Source organism: Suncus etruscus, chromosome 7, assembly GCF_024139225.1.
Source record: "Suncus etruscus isolate mSunEtr1 chromosome 7, mSunEtr1.pri.cur, whole genome shotgun sequence".
Classification (NCBI taxonomy): Eukaryota; Metazoa; Chordata; class Mammalia; order Eulipotyphla; family Soricidae; genus Suncus; species Suncus etruscus.
Window position 1 is genome coordinate 42,784,998 of NC_064854.1, and position 12,897 is coordinate 42,797,894.

At 46.5% G+C, this 12,897-nt stretch overlaps 1 protein-coding gene across 1 annotated transcript in view; it reads right to left on the reverse strand.

The window, feature by feature from the left end:
* Positions 1-12,551, reverse strand: part of LBR (lamin B receptor) — a 34,126-nt gene extending 21,575 nt beyond the window's left edge. The window contains exons 1-3 of the mRNA XM_049776474.1: positions 12,530-12,551; positions 6,197-6,404; positions 2,732-2,986 (exon numbers count right to left, since the gene is read on the reverse strand). Of these exons, the coding sequence (XP_049632431.1) occupies positions 2,732-2,986; positions 6,197-6,361 (420 nt within the window). The 5' untranslated portion in view covers positions 6,362-6,404; positions 12,530-12,551. The remainder of the gene's footprint in view (positions 1-2,731; positions 2,987-6,196; positions 6,405-12,529) is intronic.
* Positions 12,552-12,897: the final 346 nt, after the last annotated feature.

Sequence of the window (12,897 nt, forward strand, 5' to 3'; positions counted from 1 at the left end):
CCAATCTATCTTTCAGGAGCCTATTTAGAAAGGACAGTTTTAACACAGCACCCAGGACTAGCTCACATCAAGGTCTAACTGGGTAGCAATAACATTCAACACATATCTAAAATTCCTAAGTGCCAATGAGCCACTTTGGCAGCAAATGCACCCACTTGGTTTCCAAATGTCTAATATATTATCTATAACATGCACAAAAGTAATCAGCTAGTCAGCCAACCCTAAATTGTGCTGGCTGCAAATTAACAGACGCTCAGGAGTATGTGCAGGGATTAATGCAAAAGAACACGACTCAGAGCCAACAAGAGCAGGGATAACATGACAGCCAGAGCTCCTTACAGCTTAGTCTGATCTTTCCAAGGCAACATACCATCCTCCACTCCATGTGGGGACACAGTGAGCCTGAGGCTTTTGGGGGAGGAGCAAAGTCCATCTCTGGCTCTTCGACACCGGATGACCATAAGAAGGTTACACTATAAAAATATGATGGTTGCTAAAAGCTAAAAATAAAAATGTGACAGAAAGCACCATGCATCTGTTTCCTGAGTTACCTGACCAGTAAGGAGAGCCATAATCAACAAGCAGAAATGTACACTCACTAGTAATTATAGTAAAATAAATACAAGTGAAAGTGGTGAATTAAAGAAGAGATGATAATGGCCAGAGCAATAATATAGTATGTATGGCACTTGCTTTGCACGCAGCCAACCCGTTTATCGCTGGTACCCATATGGTCCCCTTGAGCCCAGCAGGAGTGACCACTGAACACAGAGCCAGGAGTAGGGCTGAATACTGTTGAGTGTGGATCCAAAACAAAATAAAACAAAAAAGATAAGGGGCCGGAGAGGTGGCGCTAGAGGAAAGGTGTCTGCCTTGCAAGCACTAGCCAAGGAAGGACTGCGGTTCGATCCCCCGGTGTCCCATATGGTCCCCCCAAGCCAGGGGCAATTTTTGAGCACTTTGCCAGGAGTAACCCCTGAGCATCAAACGGGTGTGGCCCAAAAAACCAAAACCAACAACAACAACAAAAAGATAAAACAGAGGTCAGGAGCCGGAGAGATGGCATGGAGGTGGAGCGTTTGCCTGCATGCACAAGGATGGTGGTTCGAATCCCAGCATCCCATATGATTCCCCAAGCCTGCCAGGAGCAATTTCTGAGCTTAGAGCCAGGAGTAGCCCCTGAGCGCTGCTGGGTATGGCCCAAAAAACAAACAAACAAACAAAAAAAAGAGGTCAGAGAGATAGCACAGCAGTAGGACATTTGCCTTGCATGCAGCTAATCCAGGAATGACCAGGTGGTTAGAATCCTAGTATCCCATAAGGCCCTCCGTGCCTGCCAGGGGCAATTTCTGAGCTTAGAGTAAAACCTGAATGCCGCTGGGTGTGCTCCAACCCCCACCCCCAACCCCCAAAAAAAAAAAAGGTCAGAGAGATAGGACAGTGGGCAGGAAGCTAGTCTTACATATAGCCAACCCAAGTTTGAGCCCTTAAACCCCATATGGTGTCCCAAGATTCTCCAAGAAAGATTCCTGACTATAGAGCCAGGAGTAAGCCCTGAAAAAAGCAAACAGTACAATGGATAGGACAATTATCTTGAACGTGGCCAACCAGGTTCGGTCCCCCAGCACCCCAAATGGTGTCCTGAGTTCACCAGGAGAAATCCCTGAGCACACAAGCTGTGACCCAAAAGAGGAAAAAAAATTATAAAAGTTTACAATTTATTGGGAGGAGTGAAAAATCATGGAAGGGTACAATATGGCACTGGTGGAGGGAAGCAATCACTATGAAGGCAGATGGAGGATTGGAAGGGGGTATAAAGTGCTTGCCATAGAGGCAAGGAAGGATACTGGGACACTGACTGAGGAAAGTGGACACTGATGAAAGAGTTGGTGTTGGAACGATGTATACCTGAAACTAGATCATGAATAACTTGAGAACTCATGGTAATTCAATTTCTAAAAAATAGTTCACATTTGACCTATGAGATAAATAATGAGAGGTGAGGCCTGGAGCAACAGTACAGCAGGTTGGTTGCTTGCCTTGCATGTGGTCCCATATGGTTCCCCAAAGCACCACCAGGAGTGACCCCTCACTGCAGAGCCAGGAGTAAGCCCTGAGAACCACTTGAGTGCAGACCCAAAACCAAAATAATTATAAATTAATACCATTTTAAAAATTACCTTTACTTTTTATTCAAAAATATCTGTTTATACAAATTACTTGTTACAGTTACAAATTACTATGTTTATGCAAATTGTGTAGGGTCCTTACAGACTCTACGCTCCCCAACTCTACACCTTGCATTCCAAGTCATTCTAATCCAGTGATGATCTCTGAAATGACAAGGGACGTAATCACATTCTGATGCTGCTGCCCTGAGAATGTTTTATCACCATGACTCAGGTTAAATCTGAACTCTAAAACACTATCAAACCTTACTCAAGTCAGCCTACATATATGTCCATTTTAAGTTTAAACATTGTTTTTTCTAAAACCTCAAAATCAGGTTAGCCCGCTAGTCCTTATAGACTTCCTTTTTCATTGATAGTTAAAGCAACGTACTCTATTTTCCCAAATACTAGTTTTTTGACTTAATCTTCCAAAGTAAGATTTGATGTTCACTGATATTTTAATATAAATAAATGCAAGTTATCTGAGTTAAAGTAAACGTGAATGGGAACACTGGGATACACTGAGTACCATACAGTGATAAACAGAAGGATCAACGTACCAATACCAGTGGAGTCAATTTAACTTCCAAGACTTCCTTCCTCATTTCCTTAATATCGGGAATAACAGCCTTGTGTGAAGCTGATGCTGATCGGCGGGAATTTTTGGGTGGCCGGCCCGGGGATCGGCCAGGGGACCGGCCAGGCGACCGGCCAGGGGACCGGGAGCGGGACCGAGACCTTGACCGACTCCCACGGCGTCTGGAAGGAGAACTCGAAGTGGGACCACTTTTCCTTTCTTTAAAGAAAGTCAAAGGCTGGAAAAGGAAAAGGAACACTTGAGGTATAATTTGACCATTAACATTGAGACATGACAACAAATCATGAAGCAGACAAGGCAGACCCCAAGAAGAGGGAAGCAATTGGTGCCATTATATTGGAAACAATCCTGGGAAGTGATGAGATCTGAAAAGTAAGCACAAGGAGTGCAATGGGGAGGGTACTTGTCTTGCAAGTGGCTGACCTGGGTTTGATCCCTGGTACCCCCAGAGAGTCCCCTAAACCTGCCAGGAATGATTCCCGAATACAGAGCCAACCACTAGATGTGGCCCAAAAAACAAATTTTAAAAAAACTGTTAATGCCCAAAAACCAAAAAAGAAAAAAAAAAGAAAAAAAAAAAAAAAGGGGCCGGGCGGTGGCGCTAAAGGTAAGGTGCCTGCCTTGCCTGCGCTAACCTTGGACGGACCGCGGTTCGATCCCCCGGTGTCCCATATGGTCCCCCAAGCCAGGAGCGACTTCTGAGCACATAGCCAGGAGTAACCTCTGAGCATTACTGGGTGTGGCCCAAAAACCAAAAAAAAAAAAAAAAAAAAAAAAGAGAAAAAAAAAACTGTTAATGAAAAGTTAACATGATGCAGGGAAAGTGCTCTATTTATGAGACAAACAGAGCCTGTCTAGTCACATTTCTTTGCCAGAAACTGCCATGAAATGAATACATCTATACCTTGATGAAATGACTACATCTATACCTTGATGTATACTTGTTATTTTGTGCAGTTCACAATTCCTCAGTAAGTGTAACAAGAATATATCAAGGCCAAGGAGAGGGCTCAAAGTACCAAGTGCAGGCTTTGCAGGCAAGAGGTACAGGTTCAGGGCTCAACACACGAGCCCCAAGCATTGCCTCAAATAGCCCCCCCCAAAAAAAAGTAAAAAAAAAAAGAGGAGGAAAAATGTACCAACAAATATACCAACGATAGTCATATAATTTGGCTATGAACACTACATCTGAGAGATAACAAAAGAAATTAGCAGTTAAAAAAGAAAAAAACTTTAGACTTTTACCCCAGTTTATTACTTTTCTCTTCTTCAAACAAAACCACGCAAACTGAACTAGCTAGTCCTGCCTCCCAATTAGAGGGGGAAATAAGGGAGGCACCTAGACCAAACAGGTGCAAGACTACTATGTAGTACGATAGGTACATAGGGGACCACATATTCTAGCAGCCCTGGGGGTGAGGGAAGAGGATATGGGAGATAGGACAAAATAGAGGTGTAGGGAGGACAAATTTGGTGATGGGAATCCCCTCTGATTTTATGTAAATATTTACCTAAAATAATATTGTCAACAATATGTAAGCCACTATGATCAAAATAAAAATTATATTAAAAAATAAAGAACAAAACTGGTCCAGAGTTTTTTACTCTGAACAAAACAAAACCCACATTTGGATTATTTAACGATGGTTTTACTCTGTCCCCATCAACTCCAAACCAAATATCCCAGTATTTCTAGGGACCTGGATCTGGAAGGTAAACCATTTTCCAGTCCAAATTCTCACCAAACTCACTAGTATTCCTCCCTTTTTTCTTTTTCCTTAAAAAAGGGGCTATATGCTCAGCTGAGGAGTGCGGTTGTAGGACTGATGGGCAGACATGTGAGCTTGCTCTGGAGATGCTGCAGGGCACAATCCAGTACCCAGCAGTGCAGGGGATGACAGGCACACAGTGCCAGGCTCCAACTCAGAGACTCACTCAGGCTGGGCATGTGCTCTACTGCTGTGCCAGATCTCCAGTCCATTCTCACCTATTTTCATGTAGCCCCCCCCCCAACAAGTTGGAAAAAGCTTGATACTCTTAAAATGATGGCAAACAAAATCAAAATGAGCTATATTACGACATGTGAAGAGAACCTAAAATCCAAGTTCCAAAAATAAGCTTTATTGGGGCCGGAGAGATAGCACAGCGGTAAGGCGTTTATCCAATATGGACCCCGTGCCTGCCAGAAGCGATTTCTGAGTGCAGAGCCAGGAGTAAACCTGAGCACCGCCAGGTGTGACCCAAAAACCAAAAACCAAAAAAAAAAGCTTTATTGGAATATATCCATGTCTATTCCTTCTCATATTATGGAGAGCTTTGCTTACACTAGAGGCCCTTTAAACCTAAAGCATGGACAATCTATGAATTGAGTTAAAAACTTTGCCAATCCCTTTTCTAGAGCACTGAAACTAGTCCAGAAATTATGAGTCATGTTCATGACTTGTTAACGACCTAAGAGAAGGAATAAAATTCAGATAATATAGAAATTCTTAAAGCGTCAGGACAAATGTTATTCCTGTGGAATCTGGTCATAAAAAAAGTAAGGCCCGGAGCCAAATAGTACAGCAAGTAAGGCACTTGCCTTGCATGCACCCAACTTGGGTCCGATCCCTGGCATCCCTTTTGGTCCCCAAGCACACCAGGAAAGGTCCCTGAATATAGAGCTAGGAAGATGCGAGCATAGCTGGGTGCAGCCAAAAATAGTATGTAAATGAGACCTTTATTTCATAATCCTTTTTTTCCCCAGTGGCCTAATTCATTATTATGATATTTTACACAAGTATTTGAATACCACAGATCAGATATTTTAAAATTTGGGCCGTCACCTTATAGGCTAGAACCATGACTAATTCATGGCACTCTTGATTAAATCTCCAATTTAGCTAACTCGCTCTCCTCTCCTCTTCACTTTCCTCCCCTCCCCTCCCCTCCCCTCCTCTCCCTTTTTCTCCCCTCTTCTCTCTCTCTCTCTCACTCACTCACTCACTCACTCACTCACCCTAACATTAGTCTGTGTCCCTGCACAACTCTACTAATAGATATGCTGCCCTCTTGTGGAAGCCAAAGGCCCCATCAGCAGCAGCTTTGACAGCCCCGGTGAACGATCTTCCTAAACTCAGGGTACACCAACATCATTCTCCATACAATATATTGGACAGGGGAGACAACTGGCACCATCTTTCTCCAGTAAAGTGCGAGCTTCTTGGAGACAAGCCACTGTCTCATTCAGACACTCCAGGAAGCAGCAATTGTCTGTCTCATAATAGATGAAGCATGGCCTTTGCCTAGGAACTGCCAGAAGTCCTTGGGCTAACCCAGAAACAAACCCAGTAGGAACTGCCAGAAGTCCTTGGGCTAACCCAGAAACAAACCCAGTAGTTCCTTCCCACTTAGAAACAATGACCCGGTGGACCCAAGAGGCACTTACCTTGATATCACTCTCCTTCAGTTCCAGTTCGGTTCCATCTTTGTATTTTACAGTGTAGAGCTGAGAGCCGCTGTTGTGGCTTAAAATTTCTACTTCGTAATAAAGTGAACTCCCAGGCCAGCGACCTCGGACCACCTCTCCGTCGGCAAATTTTCTACTTGGCATTTTCGAATCTTAGTCTGAATAGTTTTAAAGGGGGGGAAAGGTACTTATACACTTGTATTTCTCTTTCTTTCAAAATACAACTTTCCAAAACTGTTTCCTTGTGCGAAATTTAGGACCAGAAAGGCCCTGAGAGGGGGGGAAAAAGGTATTCAGGCTTTTATTTTCTTAACATGAGAAAACAGAAGCTTGAATATGTTAAGTGCTTTGTCCAAAGACATAAAAACAGTTGGCATGAAATGACAGGATAATATAAAGGTAGTTCTTTTACCATATATCTTATTTAGAATCACCTTCAAGGGAATAATTTGGCCACTATATGGAATAGTAATGATTAATTATAAAAATATAAAGGCACCAATGGTCTACACTATATAAAATACTACCCACTTCCAGCCAGCTTGTTTCTTGCTAACAAATTAGATGCATTTCACAGAAAAAAAACAACACTCTGATTCATACATTTGCACACTTATAGAGGCATTAAACATGTTTAATTTCTAACTAGATAAAATACAAAGTTTAAAAACAATACAAAAAGGAGCCGGAGACAGAGTACAGCGATAGGGCATTTGCCTTACACACAATCGACCTGAAACAGACCCAGATTAGATTTCCTGAGCCTACAAAGAGAGAGCGATTTCTGAGCACAGAGCCAGGAGTAACCCCTGAGTGCTGTCTGGTATGGCCTCACAAGCAAACAAACAAACAAACAAACAAACAAAAACGCACGAAAAAGCCTGGAGAAAATCAAGAATGCATCATATAGCCCACCAGTGGAGAGAGAAGTCATTCCAGGTCTATGATGAACAGCTGAACAGCAAATGTGGAGTTCTTACATCCAGTTCAAACTTTCAGGCCTTATAGCTAAAGTACCAAATGCATAGCAACCAACTCTGCCAACTCCATGTACCTAGGACAGCACACCTAGCCTTCATCCTATTTAAACTCTCTCTAGGTAAAGCAGACCTTAGCTACAACATTCTTTTCCACTGAAACAAAACATGGTCCAGTCTTGTATGAAAATACTCTCAGAAGCCACAGCAATGGGTCAGGATTTCACTTATCTGATACAGCCCAGGGGCCACCCTTTTCATCAGATTATTGGGTGCTCTCAGCTCTTAGATAATAATAATATCCCTCCCTCCAATTTACCCCTGGAGTTCACATTGTAAGTGCCTTCCACCAACAATCAACTAGCTGGGGCTAATCCAAGAAGCTGCCAAAAGCCCTCAGGAAGGATTCCCTCCCTGAACACCAACTAAAGCAACTCCAGGGATATCATCTGTGCAGAAGTTCTCACCAGATTCCCCTAACCAGACTCTGGGTCAGGAGCTGATTTTACAAAACAACTGTTTGAAGACTATGGGCAGTTACAAAAGGAGAAAGTTTCTTCTTTTTTTTTTTTTTGGTTTTTGGTTTTTGGTTTTTGGTTTTCGGGCCACACCCAGCAGTCCTCAAGATTTACTCCTGGCTCTGCGCCCAGAAATCACTCCTGGCAGGCTCCAGGAACCATATGGGATGCCGGGAATTGAACCCAGGTCCGCCTCGTGCAAGGAGAAAGCCCTACCGCTGTGCTATCTCTCCAGCCCCAAAAGGAGAAAGTTTCATTCCAGAAGAAAGTCACTCCAAAGTATCCCATTTCTTCCCAGTTAATGGCCTGAGAAAACCACTTGACTACAAGCTTTTCTTGTTTAGTTAGATTGTAGGTCCGTTGGTAGATGAAAGCAAACATAACTGCTTATCTAGTGATTAAAGACTCCACCCATTTATACATTAGGTCAGAGGCAGCTTCTCCAGGCCCTTCCTGAGATAGCATCTCTGGGAGTAATGATGGTCTAGAGAAGAGGGGAGCTAAGCCAGAGAGCTCTGGGGCTGAAGTCACACCTGGGTGAGGAGCCATCTCTCAGAGGAACCTGGGAAGGGGTGGGGGGGTTTAAGGGGGGCAGGAACGGACAGAAAAGGAAGGTGACAAGAGCAAAACTCTGATTTCAACATCTGGCTCAGAGCATTCAAGAAAGAGGAAGGAAACGTGCCTTCTTTCTCTCTTCTCGCCCTCGCCCCTCATCCTCAGACCTCCCTACACACACAAACACAAACACAAACACACACACACACACACACACACAAACTGCTGGTCAACCAGTGCCAGGTAAAAACTTTATCTTTCTACATGGTATCATTCAAATTTCACACTACTCTTTCTATTTAAAAGAATCTTTTTGATCTTGTTGATCCAAGTTTTGATACCATTTGTTTTATGTTGTAACAAAGTATATGAAGTATACTTTATAGCCAGAGAGACAAACTATTATAGTGGTGAGAGGGAGACTAGAGATACTGGTGAAGGGAAGGTCACGCCTGGTGGTGGGGTTAGTGTTTGAATATTTAGTAAGGTTAATGACTTTTTTTTTTGGTTTTTGGGTCACACCCGAAAGCGCTCAGGGGTTACTCCTGACTGCTCAGAAATCGCTCCTGGCAGGCATAGGGGACCATATGGGATGCTGGGATTCAAACCACTGTTGCTCCTAAGTCAGCAAGTTGCAAGGCAAATGCCCCTACCTCTGTGCTATCTCCCTGGCCCTAAATGACTCTATTATGAAAAAACGTGGGTTACAATTTAGAAAAAAAAATCTAAAAAAAAAATTTTTTTTTAAACATAGACCCTCACAACTTAAGGGCTACCTGAAAATATTTTGGGGGGTTGACAATTAGAGCCACACCCAGCAGTGCTCTGGGATCAATTCTGGTGATGTTCTGGTAGATCATATTAGATGTTGGGGACCAAACCTGGATCTGCTGCATGCAAAGCAAATGCCCTACCTACTGTGGAATCTCTCCAGTCCCTAGATTTTTTTTTTTAGGTCTGTGGCCAATTTCTGTACATTTTTGGGGTGTTTTTTGTCTTGTTTTTTTCTTTATGGGCAACACCCTGCAGCGCTCAGGGGTTACTCCTGGCTCTGTGCTCAGAAGTCACTCCTGGCAGGTTCAGAGGACCTATGGGATGCCAGGAATCGAACCCAGGTCCATCCTAGGTTGGCTGCACGCAAGGCAAATGCCTTACCGCTGTAATATCTCTCCGGCCCCAGTTTCCTTACATTTTTAATTTTTATTTATTGGCATCCTCCAGTTGTCTTTATTACACAGCATCTGTGCAACACTGGACAGAAACCAAAGCAACAGGTGTTTTTTTTCTCTTACCAATTAAAAAGATGGAACTATGCAAATTAAGTGACCTAGAGATTTAGTAGATTTCTACGGTTACATCTTACTTACATTTTAAGACAAGAATTGGGATTCAGGGGCCGGAGAGATAGCATGAGGTAGGGTGTTTGCCTCGCATGCTGAGAGACGGTGGTTGGAATCCAGCATCCCAGATGGTCCCCCAAGCCTGCCAGGAGCAACCCCTGAGTGGTGCTGGGAGTGACCCAAAAATAATAATAATAGAATTGGGATTCAAGAATAAATAAAAGACTAGACAGTGACAGTGTACAGTGGCTGGGGAATAAAAAGCATTCTCCTTAGGAATGAACAAATATCACAAGATGAAAACAGAAACCATTATATGCATCTCCATTTTTGCACAAGATCTGAACATAACTGTCCCAGGTAATTCGCGGCAGTCACGCCTTAATATAATGTCTGCAGGGCAAGGGCAATGGTATTGTGGGTGGGGACGGCGCTTGCCTTGCACATGACTGACTTGAGTTTGATCCCTGGCACCCAATGTGGTCCCTGGAGCCTTGTCAGGAGTGGTCCCTTAGCAGAGAACCAAGAGTAAACCCTGCACACCACCAGATGTGTCCTAAAAAAGTAGATGTGTATATAAGTGTGTGTGTGTGTGTGTATGTGCATGCGTCTTTTTTTTTTTTAATCTTATGTGAGGGGCCAGAACGACAGAATAGAGGATGCTTGTCTTGCATGCAAACAAGGTTCAATCACCAGTATCCCATATGGTCCACTGTGCACCGTTAGGGGTGCAGAACCAGGAATAATCCCTGAGCATCACCAGGTATGGGCCAAAAAGCAAAAATTAATAAAGGGCTGGAGCAATAGTAGTATAGTGGGTAGGGTGTTTGCCTTGCACATGGCCAACCTGGGTTGGAACTCTAGAATCCTACGTGGTCCACTGAGCTGGCCAGGTGTGATCCCTGAGGACCACCAGGCGTGGACCAAAACAAAATAAAGAAATTAAAAATTAAATAAAATAAGACGTCCATGCGTGAGTGAATTAGGCAGGAGAAGGTACCAAGGCTTCATGGCATTAATGCTTGTCATTAAGGGGCTCAGCAGATGCAGCTTAGGGGGACCACTGGATCGAATCCCTTAAAAGGGATGTCTTAAAATGACAAATTCTGTTTCCCGAGCACAGTGTCCTCAATGCCAACAAGCAGAGGAAACGTGTCCCCTTCCCAGGCTTTTCTCGATTAAGTCACTCGCTTGCTAACCAGTGTCAAGGACGGGAATCCTCTCGAGGTTCCGCTAAGTTACTATTTAGCAACAGGACGGGACAGAGGCCCCGCGGGTCTTTTGGACACCTTCCGCTTGCTTTTCTAAAGGCGGCAGAGAAAGAGACGCGCAAAGGAAACTGGAGGTTTCCAATCAACACCTGAATCCTTTTAAAAAGGCGAGCAGGAATTCCCGCCTGGTTCAGGGCGCCGCAGCAGGATGCAAAAGGCAGACTCGTCAGGCTTTTCCCCGAGCGACAGAAAAGCCTAAAAACTGCGCTCGTTCCTCTCCACCCCCTTCCCTCCCCCATACACAGCTCTCCAAAACAACAACTTGCTGCCCCTTGGGCGGTAGGAACCTCCTGTTCTCCGCGGCCCCATCCAGTCCTTCAAAGGGCCCGGACCGGTGGCGCAAGCGATAAGGCGTCTGCCTAGCCCGTCCTAGCCTAGGACTGACCGCGGTTCGATCCCCCGGCGCCCCATAGGGTCCCCCCAGCCAGGAGCGATTTCTGAGTGCATACCCATGAGGAACCTCTGAGCGTCACCGGGTTGTGGCCCCAAAAACCAAAAAAGAAAAAAAGAAAATAAAACAATTGAAAAGAAAAAAGCAGCTGCTACGTGCAATGAACGACAGGGGGGGGGGGGGGCTGCGTATGCTGCACAAAGCAGGTGAGCATCCCCGAAAGGCAGATTCCCGGGAATCCCCCAGGACCGTTCCCAAGTACCCAACACACAGCAGGACGCACGACCCAACCGTGCGTGTCAACGTTGGGGAGAGAGAAAGAGCCCAGTACCGAGCCTTCGGCGGCGATCAAAAGCTTTCCAGCGGCCGGAGAGATAGATAGCATGGAGGTAAAGCGTTTGCCTTGCATGCAGAAGGACAGTGGTTCAAACCCCGACATCCCATATGGTCCCCCGAGCCTGCCTGCCAGGAGCGATTTCTGAGCATAGAGCCAGGAGTAACCCTGAGCGCTGCCGGATGTGACCCAAAAACCAAAAAAATAAAAATAAAAAGCCTTCCAAACCAAATGCTCCCTGAATGGCTCGAGTGAAGGGGACGGATGGGGAGGTCTGTCCGACGGCGCGCATCTGCATGTGCAGAACGATCCGGTTTTTCCAGCGTGCATGAAGAAAAGCAAGCAAAGCCGAGCGAGAGGGCGAGCTTGCAAAAGCCCGCAGCCCGCTCTCCAGCGCTCACCCCCCGAAGGCACCTGCACCCCGGCGACAGGAGTCTTGCAAGGCCACTTCCCCATCCGCCAGAGAGCGCGCGTACGGGCAGAGCCTGCAGTCCCTTCCCTCCCGTAGCTGTCAGGGGACACGCAGCTGGGGCTGGAGCCTTGGGGAGGGCCGGGGCAGGGGCAGCAGCAGCAGCAGGGCGGGGACAAAAGGGGAGCTGCCCCCCCCCAACCACCACCACCACCACCTCCCCTCACCTCCCCCCTTGCAAAGCCTCCCCGAACCCCACTTTTTCTTTTTTTTAACAGCGACGCAAGGCGTCCCAAAATGGAGGGAAACGTCCGCAAAATTCAAACCCCGGCGGCTCCGGGTCTTTCCGCAGCAGCGCGAAGCGAGCCCGGAGGAGCGAAAGCCAGGCCGCCGCCCCGGGCCCGGACGCCCGCGAAGCCCACACAGTCCCCAGCCCCCCGTCCACCCCGCCTCCTGAAGCTCCTTTGGGGGTGCTCACCTGCGTAGCTCGCTCGCTCGCTCTCTCTCCGGCGGGAACAAACAGCTCCAGGGGAGTCGCCGAGCAGCAAACCCCGCGGCGGTTCCGCGCGCGCGCGCGACGCTGTAGCCCGCAGCCACCGCCGCCACCGCCGCCGCCGCCGCGTCCTCCCGGGCGCGCGCCTCTCTAGGCTACGCCTTCACCCGCAAAGCCCGCCCCCTCCCTGCGGTGTATCCGGGTTCCTATTGGCTGCTTCGGCCTTTTGAATCGCCCCCGGCTCTCCTGATTGGTCGGACGCCCACGGAGCATCCGCCCTTCGTCTGCGAGGCTTCAGAGCTCGGCGACCGAGCCCAATGCGGCTAGCGCTAGTTGGCCCCTCTGGCAATCCTTGGAGGACTCTGCCTCCCTCCCCCATCTTATCGCTCTCT